The 26,619-nt window shown below is 32.4% G+C and overlaps 1 protein-coding gene across 2 annotated transcripts in view; it reads right to left on the reverse strand.

The window, feature by feature from the left end:
• The window catches only part of LOC102800469 (sodium-coupled monocarboxylate transporter 1-like), a 66,055-nt gene that overhangs the window by 11,858 nt on the left and 27,578 nt on the right, over positions 1-26,619 (reverse strand). For both annotated transcript variants that reach the window (XM_085499078.1, XM_085499077.1), the window contains exons 4-14: positions 26,481-26,548; positions 25,161-25,315; positions 24,080-24,220; positions 23,856-23,985; positions 10,677-10,765; positions 9,328-9,440; positions 8,677-8,744; positions 7,768-7,854; positions 7,230-7,462; positions 6,948-7,048; positions 5,298-5,464 (exon numbers count right to left, since the gene is read on the reverse strand). In XM_085499078.1, the coding sequence (XP_085355204.1) occupies positions 5,298-5,464; positions 6,948-7,048; positions 7,230-7,462; positions 7,768-7,854; positions 8,677-8,744; positions 9,328-9,440; positions 10,677-10,765; positions 23,856-23,985; positions 24,080-24,220; positions 25,161-25,315; positions 26,481-26,548 (1,352 nt within the window). The remainder of the gene's footprint in view (positions 1-5,297; positions 5,465-6,947; positions 7,049-7,229; positions 7,463-7,767; positions 7,855-8,676; positions 8,745-9,327; positions 9,441-10,676; positions 10,766-23,855; positions 23,986-24,079; positions 24,221-25,160; positions 25,316-26,480; positions 26,549-26,619) is intronic.

A 26,619-nucleotide genomic window follows, 5' to 3' on the forward strand; every position in this document is an offset into this window, starting at 1 on the left:
GCTGTTTGAATTGTAATAAGTCACTGCTTGGCTGTTTGAATTGTAATGTGTCATTGATTGGATTTTGAATTGTAATATGTGATTGATTGGCTGTTTGAATTGTAATATGTGATTGATTGGCTTTTTCAATTGTAATATGTCATTGATTGACTGTTTGAATTGTAATATGTGATTGATTGGATTTTTGAATTGTAATGAGTCACTGATTGGCTTTTTGAATTGTAATATGTGATTGATTGGCTTTTTGAATTGTAATAAGTCACTGATTGGCTGTTTGAATTGAATTATAATGTGTCATTGATTGGCTTTTTGAAATGTAATATGCCATTGATTGACTGTTTGAATTGTAATATGTGATTGATCGGCTTTTTGAATTGTAACGAGTCACTGATTGGCTTTTTGAATTGTAATATGTGATTGATTGGCTGTTTGAATTGTAATATGTGATTGATTGGCTGTTTGAAATGTATTATGTGATTGATTGGCTGTTTGAATTGTAATATGTCATTGATTGCTTGTTTGAATTGCAAGGTGTCATTGATTGGTTTTTTGAATTGTAATAAGTCACTGCTTGGCTGTTTGAATTGTAATATGTGATTGATTGGCTGTTTGAATTGTAATATGTGATTGATTGGCTGTTTGAATTGTAATATGTGATTGATTGGCTGTTTGAAATGTATTATGTGATTGATTGGCTGTTTGAATTGTAATATGTCATTGATTGCTTGTTTGAATTGCAAGGTGTCATTGATTGGTTTTTTGAATTGTAATAAGTCACTGCTTGGCTGTTTGAATTGTAATATGTGATTGATTGGCTGTTTGAATTGCAATGTGTCATTGATTGGCTGTTTGAATTGTAATAAGTCACTGCTTGGCTGTTTGAATTGTAATGTGTCATTGATTGGATTTTGAATTGTAATATGTGATTGATTGGCTGTTTGAATTGTAATATGTGATTGATTGGCTTTTTCAATTGTAATATGTCATTGATTGACTGTTTGAATTGTAATATGTGATTGATTGGATTTTTGAATTGTAATGAGTCACTGATTGGCTTTTTGAATTGTAATATGTGATTGATTGGCTTTTTGAATTGTAATAAGTCACTGATTGGCTGTTTGAATTGAATTGTAATGTGTCATTGATTGGCTTTTTGAAATGTAATATGTCATTGATTGACTGTTTGAATTGTAATATGTGATCGATCGGCTTTTTGAATTGTAACGAGTCACTGATTGGCTTTTTGAATTGTAATATGTGATTGATTGGCTGTTTGAATTGCAATGTGTCATTGATTGGCTGTTTGAATTGTAATAAGTCACTGCTTAGCTGTTTGAATTGTAACCTGTCATTGATTGGCTTTTTTGAATTGTAATATGTGATTGATTGGCTGTTTGAATTGTAATATGTGATTGATTGGCTGTTTGAAATGTATTATGTGATTGATTGGCTGTTTGAATTGTAATATGTCATTGATTGCTTGTTTGAATTGCAATGTGTCATTGATTGGTTTTTTGAATTGTAATAAGTCACTGCTTGGCTGTTTGAATTGTAATATGTGATTGATTGGCTGTTTGAATTGCAATGTGTCATTGATTGGCTGTTTGAATTGTAATAAGTCACTGCTCGGCTGTTTGAATTGTAATGAGTCACTGATTGGCTTTTTGAATTGTAATATGTGATTGATTGGCTTTTTGAATTGTAATAAGTCACTGATTGGCTGTTTGAATTGAATTGTAATGTGTCATTGATTGGCTTTTTGAAATGTAATATGTCATTGATTGACTGTTTGAATTGTAATATGTGATTGATCGGCTTTTTGAATTGTAACGAGTCACTGATTGGCTTTTTGAATTGTAATATGTGATTGAATGGCTGTTTGAATTGCGATGTGTCACTGATTGGCTGTTTGAATTGTAATAAGTCACTGCTTAGCAGTTTGAATTGTAACCTGTCATTGATTGGCTTTTTGAATTGTAATATGTCATTGATTGGCTGTTTGAATTGTAATATGTGATTGATTGGCTGTTTGAATTGCAATGTGTCTTTGATTGGCTGTTTGAATTGTAATAAGTCACTGCTTAGCTGTTTGAATTGTAACCTGTCATTGATTGGCTTTTTGAATTGTAATATGTGATTGATTGGCTGTTTGAATTGTAATATGTGATTGATTGGCTGTTTGAATTGTATTATGTGATTGATTGGCTGTTTGAATTGTAATATGTCATTGATTGCTTGTTTAAATTGCAATGTGTCATTGATTGGTTTTTTGAATTGTAATATGTGATTGATTGGCTGTTTAAATTGCAATGTGTCATTGATTGGCTGTTTGAATTGTAATAAGTCACTGCTTGGCTGTTTGAATTGTAATGAGTCACTGATTGGCTTTTTGAATTGTAATATGTGATTGATTGGCTTTTTGAATTGTAATAAGTCACTGCTTGGCTGTTTGAATTGTAATGTGTCATTGATTGGCTTTTTGAATTGTAATATGTGATTGATAGGTTGTTTGAATTGCAATGTGTCATTGATTGGCTGTTTGAATTGTAATAAGTCACTGCTTGGCTGTTTGAATTGTAATGTGTCATTGATTGGATTTTGAATTGTAATATGTGATTGATTGGCTGTTTGAATTGTAATATGTGATTGATTGGCTTTTTCAATTGTAATATGTCATTGATTGACTGTTTGAATTGTAATATGTGATTGATTGGATTTTTGAATTGTAATGAGTCACTGATTGGCTTTTTGAATTGTAATATGTGATTGATTGGCTTTTTGAATTGTAATAAGTCACTGATTGGCTGTTTGAATTGAATTATAATGTGTCATTGATTGGCTTTTTGAAATGTAATATGCCATTGATTGACTGTTTGAATTGTAATATGTGATTGATCGGCTTTTTGAATTGTAACGAGTCACTGATTGGCTTTTTGAATTGTAATATGTGATTGATTGGCTGTTTGAATTGTAATATGTGATTGATTGGCTGTTTGAAATGTATTATGTGATTGATTGGCTGTTTGAATTGTAATATGTCATTGATTGCTTGTTTGAATTGCAAGGTGTCATTGATTGGTTTTTTGAATTGTAATAAGTCACTGCTTGGCTGTTTGAATTGTAATATGTGATTGATTGGCTGTTTGAATTGTAATATGTGATTGATTGGCTGTTTGAATTGTAATATGTGATTGATTGGCTGTTTGAAATGTATTATGTGATTGATTGGCTGTTTGAATTGTAATATGTCATTGATTGCTTGTTTGAATTGCAAGGTGTCATTGATTGGTTTTTTGAATTGTAATAAGTCACTGCTTGGCTGTTTGAATTGTAATATGTGATTGATTGGCTGTTTGAATTGCAATGTGTCATTGATTGGCTGTTTGAATTGTAATAAGTCACTGCTCGGCTGTTTGAATTGTAATGAGTCACTGATTGGCTGTTTGAATTGAATTGTAATGTGTCATTGATTGGCTTTTTGAAATGTAATATGTCATTGATTGACTGTTTGAATTGTAATATGTGATTGATCGGCTTTTTGAATTGTAACGAGTCACTGATTGGCTTTTTGAATTGTAATATGTGATTGAATGGCTGTTTGAATTGCGATGTGTCACTGATTGGCTGTTTGAATTGTAATAAGTCACTGCTTAGCAGTTTGAATTGTAACCTGTCATTGATTGGCTTTTTGAATTGTAATATGTCATTGATTGGCTGTTTGAATTGTAATATGTGATTGATTGGCTGTTTGAATTGCAATGTGTCATTGATTGTTTGTTTGAATTGCAATGTGTCATTGATTGGTTTTTTGAATTGTAATATGTGATTGATTGGCTGTTTAAATTGCAATGTGTCATTGATTGGCTTTTTGAATTGTAATAAGTCACTGCTTGGCTGTTTGAATTGTAATATGTGATTAATTGGCTGTTTGAATTGTAATATGTGATTGATTGGCTGTTTGAATTGTAATATGTGATTGATTGGCTGTTTGAATTATAATATGCGATTGATTGGCTGTTTGAATTGTAATGTGTCATTGATTGGTTTTTTGAATTGTAATGTGTGATTGATTGACTGTTTGAATTGTAATATGTCATTGATTGACTGTTTGAATTGTAATATGTCATTGATTGACTGTTTGAATTGTAATATGTCATTGATTGGCTTTTTGAATTGTAATGTGTCATTGATTGACTGTTTGAATTGTAATATGTGATTGATTGGCTTTTTGAATTGTAACGAGTCACTGATTGGCTTTTTGAATTGTAATGTGTGATTGATTGGCTGTTTGAATTGTTATATGTCATTGATTGGCTGTTTGAATTGTATTATGTGATTGATTGATTGGCTGTTTGAATTGTAATATGTCATTGATTGCTTGTTTGAATTGCAATGTGTCATTGATTGGCTGTTTGAATTGTAATAAGTCACTGCTTGGCTGTTTGAATTGTAATGTGTCATTGATTGGCTGTTTGAATTGTAATATGTGATTGATTGATTGGCTGTTTGAATTGCAATGTGTCATTGATTGGCTGTTTGAATTATAATAAGTCACTGCACGACTGTTTGAATTGTAATGTGTCACTGCTTGGCTTTTTGAATTGTAATATGTGATTGATTGATTGGCTGTTTGAATTGTAATATGTGATTGATTGTCTGTTTGAATTGGAATATGTGAGTGATTGGCTGTTTGAATTGTAATATGTGATTGATTGGCTGTTTGAATTGTAATATGTCATTGATTGGTTATTTGAATTGCAATGTGTCATTGATTGGCCTTTTGAATTGTAATATGTGATTGTTTGTCTGTTTGAATTGTAATATGTGATTGATTGGCTGTTTGAATTGTAATATGTGATTGACTGGCTGTTTGAATTGTAATATGTGATTGACTGGCTGTTTGAATTGTAATATGTCATTGATTGGTTATTTGAATTGCAATGTGTCATTGATTGGCCTTTTGAATTGTAATATGTGATTGTTTGTCTGTTTGAATTGTAATATGTGATTGATTGGCTGTTTGAATTGTAATATGTGATTGATTGGCTGTTTTAATTGTAATATGTGATTGATTTGCTGCTTGAATTGTAATATGTGATTGATTGGCTGTTTGAATTGTAATATGTGATTGACTGGCTGTTTGAATTGTAATATGTGATTGACTGGCTGTTTGAATTGTAATATGTGATTGATTGGCTGTTTGAACTGTAATATGTCACTGATTGGTTGTTTCAAGTGTAATTATGTCATTACGAATGCAGTTAGATATTTATTTGTATAAAAACATTATTACTTACAGCTATGTTTGGTTTGTTATCAAGACTATATTTTTTCTCCTCTTCTTCCACTTTGAACTGAACACCACAGTATAATGTCTCACGAGTGCTGGCAGATAAGCAACAACAACATTTATCAGCCAAAGGACTGATTGTCTTTGGATCAACTTCTTCAGGTTTTGTTGGCCCTATTTAAAAAACAGTCATGAAATGACATCAATCCCCATTACAGATTAGTATCGAAAGTCAAACTGGAAGTTATACACAAAATTAAATGATGTGCATCAGTAATTCAACATGGGTAGAGTTATGCACAAATTACATCTTATAATTATGTTATTATCATGATCTATTTCATTTTGTTACAACATACATGTAGTACAAAGACATATTGGTGTGAACACTTCTTGTGATCAGAATAAATGTCTATGGGGGTTATCCCCTCCAAAATTCAAGTTCACAACCAGTCCACAGAACCAGTCCACAACCAGTCCACAGACCCAGTCCACAACCAGTCCACAACCAGTCTACACAACTAGTTCACATAACCAGTCCAAAACCAGTTCACTACCAGTCCACAACCAGTTCACAACCAGTTCAAAACCAGTTCACTACCAGTCACAACGAGGTTCACAACCAGTCCAAAACCAGTTCACAACCAGTCCAAAACCAGTTCATTACCAGTCCACAACCAGTTCGAAACCAATCCACATAACCAGTCTAAAACCAGTTCACTACCAGTCCAAAGCTAGTTCTCAACCAGTTTACTACCAGTCCACAACTAGTTCACAACCAGTCCAGACAACCAGTTCACTGCCAATCCACACCAGTTCAAAACCAATCCACAAATCCCCTCCAAAATTCAAGTTCACAACCAGTCCACAACCAGTCCACACAACCAGTTCACATAACCAGTCCAAAACCAGTTCACTACCAGTTCACAACCAGTTCAAAACCAGTTCACTACCAGTCCACAACCAGTTCACAACCAGTCCACAACCAGTCCAAAACCAGTTCACAACCAGTCCAAAACCAGTCCACAACCAGTTCACTACCAGTCCACAACCAGTTCACAACCAGTCCACCACCAGTCCACAACCAGTTCACAATCAATCCAGACAACCAGTTTACTACCAATCCACACAACCAGTTCGAAACCAATCCACATAACCAGTCTAAAACCAGTTCACTAAAAGTCCAAAACTAGTTCTCAACCAGTTCACAACCAGTCCAGACAACCAGTTCACTGCCAATCCACACCAGTTCACTGCCAATCCACACCAGTTCAAAACCAATCCACATATCCCCTCTAAAATTCAAGTTCACAACTAGTCCACAGAACCAGTCCACAACCAGTTCACATAACCAGTCCAAAACCAGTTCACTACCAGTCCACAACCAGTTCACAACCAGTCCAAAACCAGTTCACTACCAGTCCACAACCAGTTCACAACCAGTCCAAAACCAGTTCACAACCAGTCCAAAACCAGTTCACTACCAGTCCACAACCAGTCCACAACCACTTCAAAACCAGTTCACAAACAGTCCACAAACAGTTCACTACCAGTCCGCACAACCAGTCCGCACAACTAGACCACAGCCTGTCCACAGCCAGTAGGTATGCAAATAAAGTATCTTTAATCCGTTTTTGAATGTGGTAGTGAAGCTTACCTGTGATGAAGCTAACAATGAGTCCCACCACGATCACTGCAATCCAGGCTACACCACCATAGTACAGATAAGAGATAGAGTAGTAGTCAGCAATAGCAGGGCTATAAAGCAAACATGAATTAAATACCCAAATAAGATTACTAGATGTAACAATAAAGTAGCAGAGTACACAAACAAATAAACACAATTACGAGATGTTACTAACTATAAAGTGAACATATAAACCTAAACTCATAGTGGCTGCTAAAGTAAATAAGACTGCATTCACAGTGATAAACTTACTATGTATCCTGTATAATAGTGACTGGTGCTTCCTGTGTTGTTATAGTGTTGAATGCCGCTGTAGTTTGTCCACTTACATACTGCATAGTAGTGGTGGTTATATTACTGACTGTCTCATTAGGGCAGTTATATGTCTCTAGTGGTGGTTTTTCTACAAATGGTTTGTATATGAATCCTCCAATGCCAACCCAGAATGACATTATTAATCCGGAAAAAAGTCCAACCACAGCACCCTATTTAATAAACAAAATTGTTAACAGTGTTATTTTAAACTGAGTAGCTGTGTCATTACGGTAAGAGTCCTATACGTGAACGTAATGAAGGATCAACATGAATAACCTGAAAAGCTTCAGTAATTGAATTATCCCATTCATTTATGTACCCTTATTTTCAGAAAAAAAATATTATTTTTTTACCTCCATCAATTCTTCATTTTATATTAATCAATTTTGTTTATAAAGCAGAATATACAAGTTTGGTAGATACATTATTGACAACAGATAGTGTAGCATGGTACTGAGTTGCAGAAAACACTTACCTTACTATTGGCCCAAGGAAAGAACATACCCAATGAGAAAAGTCCAAGTAGAGGACCCCCAATCATGCCAAATATACTCAACGCTGCCTGTAGAATACATGTTGAAGAGAGTATATAGCTGTCTCAAATATTTAATCATTGAAACATGTCAAACACACAAACAGAAATATAATCTTATAGGAGTTTGCATAAGAAAATCAGTAATCAATTTAATCCCAGAAGAAGACCAATAACTTTGAAATGTGCTAATCATGTGACTTGAATGACAAACACATGGTTGTAGCTGACTCACGTACAATCACAGATGACATCTGACAAGGTGTACATCACAGATGACATCTGACAAGATGTACATCACAGATGATATCTGACAAGACGTATGTCACAAATATGAATTATTTGTGTGTATCAGTATGTGCATATTTTTTTACTAACATTAAATCATTTGATTTTGCAGCAGACGTCTGTTTCGTGCCATCAATACATTATGTGAGGTCTTGCAGTGGTAAGTCAATTACAAAATGTAACAATGTAAACTGATGTAAAAGTTGTTCATATGGAACATATCTTCTCATAAATGAATATGGGGAATAGACAAGATATCAAATCTGTGATCCGACAATATCATTTATTAAACTCAAAGTAGAAATATTCACTTTTACTAAATTTAATATTGTAGGGTTGTTCTATGAATGTTTACTAAGTCAGCACATTGTTTGAAAGGGTGAGGTTTTTTTTTCCTTCTTTTTTCTTTTTCTGAAGCTTTAGAGCAAGTTAGCTCTGCTCCCTGGAGCAAGCTGTCATGATGTCTGACTTTGAAAAGTAGAAAGCTTGGCAGCAGTCATGGTCCAAGCCAAGATAAATGACAGTGTATGTCAGAAAGAGAACATAATAAATAATAAAGTTTACCTGCAAGACACTTCCCATTAGGGATGATATATATGCCATAAATATGCATAGGAGTCCATATGAAAGAGCTGCAGTAAATAACAGTCACAGGTGAGTGTACAATGAGAACATAGTAACAGTATATGTGACAAATACAAGCAGCCTGTCGGCTGAGATAGCTCCGCTGTTAGCAATGCACATTTCAATTAAAGAACTGAAGACATCATTAGAAAATGAACAATATGTATAGTATCAAAGCAATCGGACTTGAAAATATCACTTTTTACCAAAAATTACAAAAATATTCACCAAAATTAGAGAATTGAAGATATCATCACAAAATGAACAAATCTGAGAGAGGTCCACATGTAGTACCTACATGTATATATGTAATATCAAAGCAATCGGACTTAATTTTTAGTAATAAGAATTGATGAAGACATATGTTGTATTAGTTCTTGAACATTTGCATACTAACTGCAATCTGAGAAAATCTGAAAAAATATTTTATATATTTATATATTATATATTTAGTTTTCCAAGTTAGTGAAATCATGAAATTTTTTCAGAGTAAGAATTGTTTTGTGACTTTTGTTTTCCCGAATGGCATAAAATCATGAAATCATGAAAAAATTAAACAATTAACACTCAAAAATACAGTGTCTACCTTACCTAGAATTTTTGTTATCTTTGTGTATTTATTGTCATCCATTTTGGGCCATATTTGTTTTATAATATCCTCACCAGTTACAGCAGCGAGTGAGTTCAACCCAGATGAGACAGTACTAGCAAATGAAAGCAAACAAATATTTGTAATTCATTAAAACTATTACCAATATTATGGATCACTTCATTGAAGTGTAATAATTATGAGATTATTTTGAGTGTACCACAAAGTATGCACGAAGACAGTACAGCAGGAGTGTCGACCGACACGCAATGGAGGTTGATGCGACCATGCACTGTCAGAGTGCATACTTTGCAGTATCCTCATAATAACTTTCATATTATACAACTTTTCTTCCCAGGGATACACCATTGGGAATTCCAAAATACAAAAAGTTTAGAACAGATTTAGCAAACTTCATTGTGTGTGGTCCGGTCCGGTCCGGTCCCTGGGGGCAGCCATGTTTGTTTTTATTACTAGAGGATGTGTACGCACGTAATCATTCCATATTTGGAATTCGCATTTCCTTATATGGTAGAATGAAAATACCCAGTGCAATACCACAAAATTAAGACAGGCTGCAACTTACTTTACGGTGACAGATGTAAATTATATAATAATAAATTATATTCTGAATGCCACTTGGATTAACATTTGAGAACACAGAGTTATATTCAACTTTGAATAGAAGGGCACATCAAAATGGCCACCTGTCATTTTAAATCCAATCAAACATAAATGTTGTGCATTAGTAACAAACTATAATTAAATACTACATTAATTTTTAATGTTAGCACATCAGTCACAAATCAGATGATTAAATTTCATTTTAATAACAAATCCATATAAGTTAATTAAAAAATGGATAAAACCCAAAATGGGCACCAACTATTTAGATGACATGCATCAGTAACACACTATTACTGATTTAAATACCAAGTTTTATGTGCATCAAGGTCCCATAATGTCCAATGTATGTATTAAGTTTGAATGAAGTTGACCCATCAAACACAGACATATGTACATGTGTGACTTAATGTATTATATATATAGAGCGTTTCAACATAATCAGTCAGGGCATGTCAGAACAATGCCAGATAGACATGACTTGTCTTTAAGTTCATTACAGGCAAGGCAAAAAATTGGTCCAAGGCACAAGTACAAAAAATAATGTTGAACGGTCAGATCTAGAGGTGGACAGATCCCAAGACATAAGTCCCTGTTTCAGACTACGTTCAACTGGGACTAATAAATAGATTGTATAAGAATGAGTGACAACACAAGACAAATATAGCAATATAATATTTACATGCAAGAAGCAGTTTTCTGCTTTTAGTTACTAGTTTATGCTTACCTCAAAGCTCCACTAAACATACATGCCACAAATAAACCTGGAAGACCAGGAAGAAAACTCAAGATATCCATCACAAAGTAAGGCATCAGCTGAAAACAAAATAACAGAATTCAAATAAACTAATCAAAGATCAATTCAAACATTCAAAATCCATCAATGTATACCTGAACTCCTGCTTAATTTGTATACTTTCTTGAATAAGGGAATTTCAGGATGTGTACAGTGTTAAATTATCAGCAGTCCACGCATGCATGCTATGCCCATTAAAACTCGGCTCAGATGTAATCATATTAATGTTTATTCAACAACACAGCACTGATAAGAGAAAGTAAATTATTATGCATGATTCCAACAATCACAAATTATCTAAATGTACTAATGAAGTAACTAAATTTTGAAAACAGTAAGAATTTACATTTAATTTTTCACACTCTGGGAAGCATCTTGCCCTAAAAAATTCTCCATATTAATTTTGTAATTCCTAATTTAACATTTTTAATGTTTTCAAAATGATCAAGAGTAAACTTCCTGTAACCTAACATAAAGCTCAAATTTGGTACAAAATTTCACTGAAAATAAAATCATCTGAGGTTTTAAATGTATCCTGAAAAATCAGGATTAGAAAACACTGCTTCCATTAAAATGTCACAACACAATGGACTTATTATTCTATTACATCATCTACGCATGAGAAATGGGGAATTTCTGGTTCATCATTGCTCAAAACGAATGTGTGTGACTTCTATTTTGAATGTGACTATTTTGAATGTGTATTACAATTTTATAGAAATATAGTCATGCTATTGTAACCATATGACAACATTATCCCATTTAAACTTTAGATTGTATTCACTCACCTGATCTGATTAACCATATGACAACATTATCCCATTTAAACTTGAGATTGTATTCACTCACCTGATCTGATTAACCATATGACAACATTATCCCATTTAAACTTTAGATTGTATTCACTCACCTGATCTGATTAACCATATGACAACATTATCCCATTTAAACTTTAGATTGTATTCACTCACCTGATCTGATTAACCATATGACAACATTATCTCATTAAAACTTTAGATTGTATTCACTCACCTGATCTGATTAACCATATGACAACATTATCTCATTAAAACTTTAGATTGTATTCACACACCTGATCTGATTAACCATATGACAACATTATCCCATTTAAACTTTAGATTGTATTCACTCACCTGATCTGATTAACCATATGACAACATTATCTCATTTAAACTTTAGATTGTATTCACTCACCTGATCTGATTAACTATATAACAACATTATCTCATTAAAACTTTAGATTGTATTCACTCACCTGATCTGATTAACCATATGACAACATTATCCCATTTAAACTTTAGATTGTATTCACTCACCTGATCTGATTAACCATATGACAACATTATCTCATTAAAACTTTAGATTGTATTCACTCACCTGATCTGATTAACCATATGACAACATTATCTCATTAAAACTTTAGATTGTATTCACACACCTGATCTGATTAACCATATGACAACATTATCCCATTAAAACTTTAGATTGTATTCACTCACCTGATCTGATTAACGATATGACAACATTATCCCATTTAAACTTTAGATTGTATTCACTCACCTGATCTGATTAACCATATGACAACATTATCCCATTTAAACTTTAGATTGTATTCACTCACCTGATCTGATTAACCATATGACAACATTATCCCATTTAAACTTTAGATTGTATTCACTCTCCTGATCTGATTGACCATATGACAACATTATCCCATTAAAACTTTAGATTGTATTCACTCACCTGATCTGATTAACCATATGACAACATTATCTCATTAAAACTTTAGATTGTATTCACTCACCTGATCTGATTAACCATATGACAACATTATCCCATTTAAACTTTAGATTGTATTCACTCACCTGATCTGATTAACCATATGACAACATTATCTCATTTAAACTTTAGATTGTATTCACTCACCTGATCTGATTAACTATATAACAACATTATCTCATTAAAACTTTAGATTGTATTCACTCACCTGATCTGATTAACCATATGACAACATTATCCCATTTAAACTTTAGATTGTATTCACTCACCTGATCTGATTAACCATATGACAACATTATCCAATTTAAACTTTAGATTGTATTCACTCACCTGATCTGATTAACCATATGACAACATTATCCAATTTAAACTTTAGATTGTATTCACTCACCTGATCTGATTAACCATATGACAACATTATCCCATTTAAACTTTAGATTGTATTCACTCACCTGATCTGATTAACCATATGACAACATTATCTCATTAAAACTTTAGATTGTATTCACACACCTGATCTGATTAACCATATGACAACATTATCCCATTAAAACTTTAGATTGTATTCACTCACCTGATCTGATTAACCATATGACAACATTATCCAATTTAAACTTTAGATTGTATTCACTCACCTGATCTGATTAACCATATGACAACATTATCCAATTTAAACTTTAGATTGTATTCACTCACCTGATCTGATTAACCATATGACAACATTATCCCATTAAAACTTTAGATTGTATTCACTCACCTGATCTGATTAACCATATGACAACATTATCCCATTTAAACTTTAGATTGTATTCACTCACCTGATCTGATTAACCATATGACAACATTATCCAATTTAAACTTTAGATTGTATTCACTCACCTGATCTGATTAACCATATGACAACATTATCCAATTTAAACTTTAGATTGTATTCACTCACCTGATCTGATTAACCATATGACAACATTATCCAATTTAAACTTTAGATTGTATTCACTCACCTGATCTGATTAACCATATGACAACATTATCCCATTAAAACTTTAGATTGTATTCACTCACCTGATCTGATTAACCATATGACAACATTATCCCATTTAAACTTTAGATTGTATTCACTCACCTGATCTGATTAACCATATGACAACATTATCTCATTTAAACTTTAGATTGTATTCACTCACCTGATCTGATTAACTATATAACAACATTATCTCATTAAAACTTTAGATTGTATTCACTCACCTGATCTGATTAACCATATGACAACATTATCCCATTTAAACTTTAGATTGTATTCACTCACCTGATCTGATTAACCATATGACAACATTATCCAATTTAAACTTTAGATTGTATTCACTCACCTGATCTGATTAACCATATGACAACATTATCCAATTTAAACTTTAGATTGTATTCACTCTCCTGATCTGATTAACCATATGACAACATTATCCCATTTAAACTTTAGATTGTATTCACTCACCTGATCTGATTAACCATATGACAACATTATCCCATTTTAACTTTAGATTGTATTCACTCACCTGATCTGATTAACCATATGACAACATTATCCCATTAAAACTTTAGATTGTATTCACTCACCTGATCTGATTAACCATATGACAACATTATCCCATTAAAACTTTAGATTGTATTCACACACCTGATCTGATTAACCATATGACAACATTATCCCATTTAAACTTTAGATTGTATTCACTCTCCTGATCTGATTGACCATATGACAACATTATCCCATTAAAACTTTAGATTGTATTCACTCACCTGATCTGATTAACCACATGACAACATTATCCCATTATAACTTTAGATTGTATTCACTCACCTGATCTGATTAACCATATGACAACATTATCCCATTTAAACTTTAGATTGTATTCACACACCTGATCTGATTAACCATATGACAACATTATCCCATTTAAACTTTAGATTGTATTCACACACCTGATCTGATTAACCATATGACAACATTATCCCATTTAAACTTTAGATTGTATTCACTCTCCTGATCTGATTAACCATATGACAACATTATCTCATTAAAACTTTAGATTGCATTCACTCTCCTGATCTGATTGACCATATGACAACATTATCCCATTAAAACTTTAGATTGTATTCACTCACCTGATCTGATTAACCATATGACAACATTATCCCATTAAAACTTTAGATTGTATTCACTCACCTGACCTGATTAACCATATGACAACATTATCCCATTAAAACTTTAGATTGTATTCACTCACCTGATCTGATTAACCATATGACAACATTATCCCATTAAAACTTTAGATTGTATTCACTCACCTGATCTGATTAATCATATGACAACATTATCCCATTTAAACTTTAGATTGTATTCACTCTCCTGATCTGATTGACCATATGACAACATTATCTCATTAAAACTTTAGATTGTATTCACTCACCTGATCTGATTAATCATATGACAACATTATCCCATTTAAACTTTAGATTGTATTCACTCACCTGATCTGATTAACCATATGACAACATTATCCCATTTAAACTTTAGATTGTATTCACTCTCCTGATCTGATTGACCATATGACAACATTATCCCATTAAAACTTTAGATTGTATTCACTCACCTGATCTGATTAACCATATGACAACATTATCCCATTTAAACTTTAGATTGTATTCACTCACCTGATCTGATTAACCATATGACAACATTATCCCATTTAAACTTTAGATTGTATTCACTCTCCTGATCTGATTGACCATATGACAACATTATCCCATTTAAACTTTAGATTGTATTCACTCCCCTGATCTGATTAACCATATGACAACATTATCCCATTAAAACTTTAGATTGTATTCACTCACCTGATCTGATTAACCACATGACAACATTATCCCATTAAAACTTTAGATTGTATTCACTCACCTGATCTGATTAACCATATGACAACATTATCCCATTAAAACTTTAGATTGTATTCACTCACCTGATCTGATTAACCATATGAAAACATTATCCCATTAAAACTTTAGATTGTATTCACTCACCTGATCTGATTAACCATATGACAACATTATCCCATTTAAACTTTAGATTGTATTCACTCACCTGATCTGATTAACCATATGACAACATTATCCCATTTAAACTTTAGATTGTATTCACTCACCTGATCTGATTGACCATATGACAACATTATCCCATTAAAACTTTAGATTGTATTCACTCACCTGATCTGATTAACCATATGACAACATTATCTCATTTTAACTTTAGATTGTATTCACTCACCTGATCTGATTAACCATATGACAACATTATCCAATTTAAACTTTAGATTGTATTCACTCTCCTGATCTGATTAACCATATGACAACATTATCCCATTTAAACTTTAGATTGTATTCACTCACCTGATCTGATTAACCATATGACAACATTATCCCATTTTAACTTTAGATTGTATTCACTCACCTGATCTGATTAACCATATGACAACATTATCCCATTAAAACTTTAGATTGTATTCACTCACCTGATCTGATTAACCATATGACAACATTATCCCATTAAAACTTTAGATTGTATTCACACACCTGATCTGATTAACCATATGACAACATTATCCCATTTAAACTTTAGATTGTATTCACTCTCCTGATCTGATTGACCATATGACAACATTATCCCATTAAAACTTTAGATTGTATTCACTCACCTGATCTGATTAACCACATGACAACATTATCCCATTATAACTTTAGATTGTATTCACTCACCTGATCTGATTAACCATATGACAACATTATCCCATTTAAACTTTAGATTGTATTCACACACCTGATCTGATTAACCATATGACAACATTATCCCATTTAAACTTTAGATTGTATTCACACACCTGATCTGATTAACCATATGACAACATTATCCCATTTAAACTTTAGATTGTATTCACTCTCCTGATCTGATTAACCATATGACAACATTATCTCATTAAAACTTTAGATTGCATTCACTCTCCTGATCTGATTGACCATATGACAACATTATCCCATTAAAACTTTAGATTGTATTCACTCACCTGATCTGATTAACCATATGACAACATTATCCCATTAAAACTTTAGATTGTATTCACTCACCTGACCTGATTAACCATATGACAACATTATCCCATTAAAACTTTAGATTGTATTCACTCACCTGATCTGATTAACCATATGACAACATTATCCCATTAAAACTTTAGATTGTATTCACTCACCTGATCTGATTAATCATATGACAACATTATCCCATTTAAACTTTAGATTGTATTCACTCTCCTGATCTGATTGACCATATGACAACATTATCTCATTAAAACTTTAGATTGTATTCACTCACCTGATCTGATTAATCATATGACAACATTATCCCATTTAAACTTTAGATTGTATTCACTCACCTGATCTGATTAATCATATGACAACATTATCCCATTTAAACTTTAGATTGTATTCACTCTCCTGATCTGATTGACCATATGACAACATTATCTCATTAAAACTTTAGATTGTATTCACACACCTGATCTGATTAATCATATGACAACATTATCCCATTTAAACTTTAGATTGTATTCACTCTCCTGATCTGATTGACCATATGACAACATTATCTCATTAAAACTTTAGATTGTATTCACACACCTGATCTGATTAACCATATGACAACATTATCCCATTTAAACTTTAGATTGTATTCACTCTCCTGATCTGATTAAGCATATGACAACATTATCCCATTTAAACTTTAGATTGTATTCACTCTCCTGATCTGATTGACCATATGACAACATTATCCCATTTAAACTTTAGATTGTATTCACTCACCTGATCTGATTAACCATATGACAACATTATCCCATTTAAACTTTAGCTTGTATTCACTCTCCTGATCTGATTGACCATATGACAACATTATCCCATTTAAACTTTAGATTGTATTCACTCTCCTGATCTGATTGACCATATGACAACATTATCTCATTAAAACTTTAGATTGTATTCACTCACCTGATCTGATTAACCATATGACAACATTATCTCATTAAAACTTTAGATTGTATTCACTCACCTGATCTGATTAACCATATGACAACATTATCCCATTTAAACTTTAGATTGTATTCACTCACCTGATCTGATTAACCATATAACAACATTATCCCATTAAAACTTTAGATTGTATTCACTCACCTGATCTGATTAACCATATGACAACATTATCTCATTAAAACTTTAGATTGTATTCACTCACCTGATCTGATTAACCATATGACAACATTATCCCATTTAAACTTTAGATTGTATTCACTCACCTGATCTGATTAACCACATGACAACATTATCCCATTTAAACTTTAGATTGTATTCACTCACCTGATCTGATTAACCATATAACAACATTATCCCATTAAAACTTTAGATTGTATTCACTCACCTGATCTGATTAACCATATGACAACATTATCCCATTAAAACTTTAGATTGTATTCACTCACCTGATCTGATTAACCATATGACAACATTATCCCATTTAAACTTTAGATTGTATTCACTCACCTGATCTGATTAACCATATGACAACATTATCCCATTTAAACTTTAGATTGTATTCACTCACCTGATCTGATTAACCATATGACAACATTATCCCATTTAAACTTTAGATTGTATTCACTCACCTGATCTGATTAACCATATGACAACATTATCCCATTAAAACTTTAGATTGTATTCACTCACCTGATCTGATTAACCATATGACAACATTATCCCATTTAAACTTTAGATTGTATTCACTCACCTGATCTGATTAACCATATGACAACATTATCCCATTAAAACTTTAGATTGTATTCACTCACCTGATCTGATTAACCATATGACAACATTATCCCATTTAAACTTTAGATTGTATTCACTCACCTGATCTGATTAACCATATGACAACATTATCCCATTAAAACTTTAGATTGTATTCACTCACCTGATCTGATTAACCATATGACAACATTATCCCATTTAAACTTTAGATTGTATTCACTCACCTGATCTGATTAACCATATGACAACATTATCTCATTAAAACTTGAGATTGTATTCACTCACCTGATCTGATTGACCATATGACAACATTATCCCATTTAAACTTCAGATTGTATTCACTCACCTGATCTGATTAACCACATGACAACATTATCCCATTAAAACTTTAGATTGTATTCACTCACCTGATCTGATTAACCATATGACAACATTATCCCATTAAAACTTTAGATTGTATTCACTCACCTGATCTGATTGACCATATGACAACATTATCCCATTAAAACTTTAGATTGTATTCACTCACCTGATCTGATTAACCATATGACAACATTATCCCATTTAAACTTTAGATTGTATTCACTCACCTGATCTGATTAACCATATGACAACATTATCCCATTTAAACTTTAGATTGTATTCACTCACCTGATCTGATTGACCATATGACAACATTATCCCATTAAAACTTTAGATTGTATTCACTCACCTGATCTGATTAACCATATGACAACATTATCCCATTTAAACTTTAGATTGTATTCACTCACCTGATCTGATTAACCATATGACAACATTATCCCATTTAAACTTTAGATTGTATTCACTCACCTGATCTGATTAACCATATGACAACATTATCCCATTAAAACTTTAGATTGTATTCACTCACCTGATCTGATTAACCATATGACAACATTATCCCATTTAAACTTTAGATTGTATTCACTCACCTGATCTGATTAACCATATGACAACATTATCCCATTTAAACTTTAGATTGTATTCACTCACCTGATCTGATTAACCATATGACAACATTATCCCATTAAAACTTTAGATTGTATTCACTCACCTGATCTGATTAACCATATGACAACATTATCCCATTAAAACTTTAGATTGTATTCACTCACCTGATCTGATTAACCATATGACAACATTATCCCATTAAAACTTTAGATTGTATTCACTCACCTGATCTGATTAACCATATGACAACATTATCCCATTAAAACTTTAGATTGTATTCACTCACCTGATCTGATTAACCATATGACAACATTATCCCATTAAAACTTTAGATTGTATTCACTCACCTGATCTGATTAACCATATGACAACATTATCCCATTAAAACTTTAGATTGTATTCACTCACCTGATCTGATTAACCATATGACAACATTATCTCATTAAAACTTTAGATTGTATTCACTCACCTGATCTGATTAACCATATGACAACATTATCTCATTAAAACTTTAGATTGTATTCACTCACCTGATCTGATTAACCACATGACAACATTATCCCATTTAAACTTTAGATTGTATTCACTCACCTGATCTGATTAACCATATGACAACATTATCCCATTTAAACTTTAGATTGTATTCACTCTCCTGATCTGATTAACCATATGACAACATTATCCCATTAAAACTTTAGATTGCATTCACTCTCCTGATCTGATTGACCATATGACAACATTATCCCATTAAAACTTTAGATTGTATTCACTCACCTGATCTGATTAACCATATGACAACATTATCTCATTAAAACTTGAGATTGTATTCACTCACCTGATCTGATTAACCATATGACAACATTATCTCATTAAAACTTTAGATTGTATTCACACACCTGATCTGATTAACCATATGACAACATTATCCCATTTAAACTTTAGATTGTATTCACTCACCTGATCTGATTAACCATATGACAACATTATCCCATTTAAACTTTAGATTGCATTCACTCACCTGACCTGATTAACCATATGACAACATTATCCCATTTAAACTTTAGATTGTATTCACTCACCTGATCTGATTAACCATATGACAACATTATCCCATTAAAACTTTAGATTGTATTCACTCTCCTGATCTGATTAACCATATGACAACATTATCCCATTTAAACTTTAGATTGCATTCACTCACCTGACCTGATTAACCATATGACAACATTATCCCATTAAAACTTTAGATTGTATTCACTCACCTGATCTGATTAACCATATGACAACATTATCCCATTTATACTTTAGATTGTATTCACTCTCCTGATCTGATTAACCATATGACAACATTATCCCATTTAAACTTTAGATTGTATTCACTCACCTGATCTGATTAACCATATGACAACATTATCCCATTTAAACTTTAGATTGTATTCACTCACCTGATCTGATTAACCATATGACAACATTATCCCATTTAAACTTTAGATTGTATTCACTCTCCTGATCTGATTGACCATATGACAACATTATCCCATTAAAACTTTAGATTGTATTCACTCACCTGATCTGATTAACCATATGACAACATTATCCCATTTAAACTTTAGATTGTATTCACTCTCCTGATCTGATTGACCATATGACAACATTATCCCATTAAAACTTTAGATTGTATTCACTCACCTGATCTGATTGACCATATGACAACATTATCCCATTTAAACTTTAGATTGTATTCACTCACCTGATCTGATTAACCATATGACAACATTATCCCATTTAAACTTTAGATTGTATTCACTCACCTGATCTGATTAACCATATGACAACATTATCCCATTTAAACTTTAGATTGTATTCACTCTCCTGATCTGATTGACCATATGACAACATTATCCCATTAAAACTTTAGATTGTATTCACTCACCTGATCTGATTAACCATATGACAACATTATCCCATTTAAACTTTAGATTGTATTCACTCACCTGATCTGATTAACCATATGACAACATTATCCCATTTAAACTTTAGATTGTATTCACTCTCCTGATCTGATTGACCATATGACAACATTATCCCATTTAAACTTTAGATTGTATTCACTCCCCTGATCTGATTAACCATATGACAACATTATCCCATTAAAACTTTAGATTGTATTCACTCACCTGATCTGATTAACCACATGACAACATTATCCCATTAAAACTTTAGATTGTATTCACTCACCTGATCTGATTAACCATATGACAACATTATCCCATTAAAACTTTAGATTGTATTCACTCACCTGATCTGATTAACCATATGAAAACATTATCCCATTAAAACTTTAGATTGTATTCACTCACCTGATCTGATTAACCATATGACAACATTATCCCATTTAAACTTTAGATTGTATTCACTCACCTGATCTGATTAACCATATGACAACATTATCCCATTAAAACTTTAGATTGTATTCACTCACCTGATCTGATTAAGCACATGACAACATTATCCCATTTAAACTTTAGATTGTATTCACTCACCTGATCTGATTAACCATATGACAACATTATCTCATTTTAACTTTAGATTGTATTCACTCACCTGATCTGATTAACCATATGACAACATTATCTCATTAAAACTTTAGATTGTATTCACACACCTGATCTGATTAACCATATGACAACATTATCCCATTAAAACTTTAGATTGTATTCACTCACCTGATCTGATTAACCATATGACAACATTATCCCATTTAAACTTTAGATTGTATTCACTCACCTGATCTGATTGACCATATGACAACATTATCCCATTAAAACTTTAGATTGTATTCACTCACCTGATCTGATTAACCATATGACAACATTATCTCATTTTAACTTTAGATTGTATTCACTCACCTGATCTGATTAACCATATGACAACATTATCCCATTTAAACTTTAGATTGTATTCACTCTCCTGATCTGATTAACCATATGACAACATTATCCCATTTAAACTTTAGATTGTATTCACTCTCCTGATCTGATTGACCATATGACAACATTATCCCATTTAAACTTTAGATTGTATTCACTCACCTGATCTGATTAACCATATGACAACATTATCCCATTAAAACTTTAGATTGTATTCACTCACCTGATCTGATTAACCATATGACAACATTATCTCATTAAAACTTTAGATTGTATTCACTCACCTGATCTGATTAACCATATGAGAACATTATCCCATTTAAACTTTAGATTGTATTCACTCACCTGATCTGATTGACCATATGACAACATTATCCCATTAAAACTTTAGATTGTATTCACTCCCCTGATCTGATTAACCATATGACAACATTACCCCATTAAAACTTTAGATTGTATTCACTCACCTGATCTGATTAACCATATGACAACATTATCCCATTTAAACTTTAGATTGTATTCACTCCCCTGATCTGATTAACCATATGACAACATTATCCCATTTATACTTTAGATTGTATTCACTCACCTGATCTGATTAACCATATGACAACATTATCCCATTAAAACTTTAGATTGTATTCACTCACCTGATCTGATTAACCATATGACAACATTATCCCATTTAAACTTTAGATTGCATTCACTCACCTGACCTGATTAACCATATGACAACATTATCCCATTTAAACTTTAGATTGTATTCACTCACCTGACCTGATTAACCATATGACAACATTATCCCATTTAAACTTTAGATTGTATTCACTCACCTGACCTGATTAACCATATGACAACATTATCCCATTTAAACTTTAGATTGTATTCACTCACCTGATCTGATTAACCATATGACAACATTATCCCATTAAAACTTTAGATTGTATTCACTCACCTGATCTGATTAACCATATGACAACATTATCTCATTAAAACTTTAGATTGTATTCACTCTCCTGATCTGATTGACCATATGACAACATTATCCCATTTAAACTTTAGATTGTATTCACTCACCTGATCTGATTAACCATATGACAACATTATCTCATTAAAACTTTAGATTGTATTCACTCTCCTGATCTGATTGACCATATGACAACATTATCCCATTTAAACTTTAGATTGTATTCACTCACCTGATCTGATTAATCATATGACAACATTATCCCATTTAAACTTTAGATTGTATTCACTCACCTGATCTGATTAACCATATGACAACATTATCTCATTAAAACTTTAGATTGTATTCACTCTCCTGATCTGATTAACCACATGACAACATTATCCCATTTAAACTTTAGATTGTATTCACTCACCTGATCTGATTAACCATATGACAACATTATCCCATTTAAACTTTAGATTGTATTCACTCACCTGATCTGATTAACCATATGACAACATTATCCCATTTTAACTTTAGATTGTATTCACTCACCTGATCTGATTGATTGACATATCCTGCAGTGAATGGATCACAGTCATAATATGAAGCATACATAACAAGACCAGAGCAGGCTGCTAACGCTAGAATCAGACCTAATCCAGGAATATTCAGGTAGATAGCACTGAAAATATAACATATAAATATCTCTCAATCAAGACATTTTTGGTTATAGACCTAGAAGGCCAAGTTCATTGCTGAAAACAATTCATACTTACATTCTTGCAGCTTTCATAGAACGGCATGTGAGGTAACGTTGTACTTGTGATTGGTTAATGCCATATATGGGCAACCAAGTAAATATACCACCAATTAAGACTGTCCAGACGGTATGACGTACGGTTGGGTCAGGATCAAAGCTGAATAAAACAATAAATAAAATCAGATCTTAAACTTCACAGAGGTATCCATGACAATTTCCTTGATGTTAGTTTTCTTCAATATTCTCTATACTATTCCTATATGCTAAGGTTATTTTATAAATTTTGACCTTGAAATTGGATGCCTCCTATCCTTGAGTTCAAACCCTGCAGAATTATTTTAAAATTTAGTTGGAAAAGTGATCAAATAAATATGTGCTCTATCTAAAAGTGCATCTATATTGGACATAACATAGAAATAAATTTATTATAGACTAGATCATTAGAATATTATTTATTTTGAGCATATTATATTATCCTATATCCACTTACATGCTATACTAATAAAGCAAATACCTGAATACAATTCAATTAAAAACAACATTAACAATGTTATATATTAACAATCAAGACAATCATCAACGCATCAGATAAACATTTATAATAAATAATTATAATTATATTAATTAATGATAATAAAGTGTTATTGTATTGTATATAGTGTTCTAACACCATTCCACAAACAGATCAGTGTGCAATATGACATGCTTACGTTTAGTTTTTTCACCACTTTCTCGCCCAAATTATTCTAAAATGTTTCCAAATTTCTGGAAATGAACCCAAATTTTATAGCAAACAAACCAAATTTCTGTCAATTTTCAGCTTTTACTCAAAAGATTTGGCTAATTTTGCTTCAATTTTCTGAAGGAAAGTGCAGACTACTCTGAGGCTATTTTATGAATTTGTGATGAAAAAGAAAAAAAATTTTGTAAACAAATTATGTCACCAATTTTAAATCAAAGTTAACCCCAATCCCATCTCTCACTAACAACATCAGCGAGGCAAAATGTCTTCCAAATATGAAATAATATAATGTCCAATAAATATATAGAATATGGATACAATGTATGTTAATAGATATCTGAAATTAAAAACCTACTTTGCAAATTCCAGTCTCCCTCCTGCACGACTTCTTTCCATTACCACACCCCATCCACCAACATTGATGGAACCCTGAATTATAACTGCCAGGAAACCTGCTACCATGACAGTAAGTTGGAAAACATCAGTCCACAATACAGCCTTAATACCTCCCTTTGTAAAAAAAAAACACAGTAAAATTAAGTTACACAGACTGTGATGTTATGCACATACACTGGGATGTATGAGTCAGGAGACACATTGCCTATTATTGCGTGATATAACAAAGCTAGGTCAGGGATGTATACAATAATTGATGAGACAGTGTTGAACCCAATATTTCAGCAAACATTCAAGTCTTGTTATTACAAAATATAATGGGCACTGAGGAGTCATTTATAATGCAAGATGTTGAAAAATGTAATAAACATGTAGTGTTAACATGAGAATAAAGAATGCGACAGTGTGGTTAACACATTGTAGATGCTAGTATTTCAGTTACGCCTAGCAGTTCACAAGCGAATTTATGCACATAAGTAAAATTTCCAAATTAATAGTAAGTGTACCAGGATAACACGGCTGCACATGGTACAGATTAACCAATGAAGTAACATGGCTGCACATGATACAAATTGACCAATGAGATAACAGGGCTGCACATAGTACAGATTGACCAATGAGATGACAGGGCTGCACATGATACAAATTGACCAATGAGATAACAGAGCTGCACATGATACAAATTGACCAATGAGATAACAGAGCTGCACATGATACAAATTGACCAATGAGATAACAGAGCTGCACATGATACAAATTGACCAATGCGATAACAGGGCTGCACATGATACAAATTGACCAATGAGATAACAGGGCTGCACATGATACAAATTGACCAATGAGATAACAGAGCTGCACATGATACAAATTGACCAATGAGATAACAGGGCTGCACATGATACAAATTGACCAATGAGATAACAGGGCTGCACATGATACAAATTGACCAATGAGATAACAGAGCTGCACGTGATACAAATTGACCAATGAGATAACAGAGCTGCACATGATACAAATTGACCAATAAGATAACAGAGCTGCACATGATACTAATTGACCAATGAGATAACATGATACAAATTGACCAATGAGATAACAGGGCTGCACATGATACAAATTGACCAATGAGATAACAGAGCTGCACATGATACAAATTGACCAATGAGGTAACAGAGCTGCACATGATACAAATTGACCAATGAAATAACAGGGCTGCACATGATACAAATTGACCAATGAGATAACAGGGCTGCACACAGTATTATAATGTTATACTTACTATAGTGGTATAAAATGTGCACACCAATCCACATGTAAGCACAGAACCCCACAATGTAAAACCAGTCACTAAAATGGAATATTATTATAATGATATTTATACCAACATTTCTAAATCATATCAAATTAGAAATAAGGAC

Source organism: Saccoglossus kowalevskii, chromosome 5 (assembly GCF_978046115.1).
Source record: "Saccoglossus kowalevskii chromosome 5, keSacKowa6.1, whole genome shotgun sequence".
Classification (NCBI taxonomy): Eukaryota; Metazoa; Hemichordata; class Enteropneusta; family Harrimaniidae; genus Saccoglossus; species Saccoglossus kowalevskii.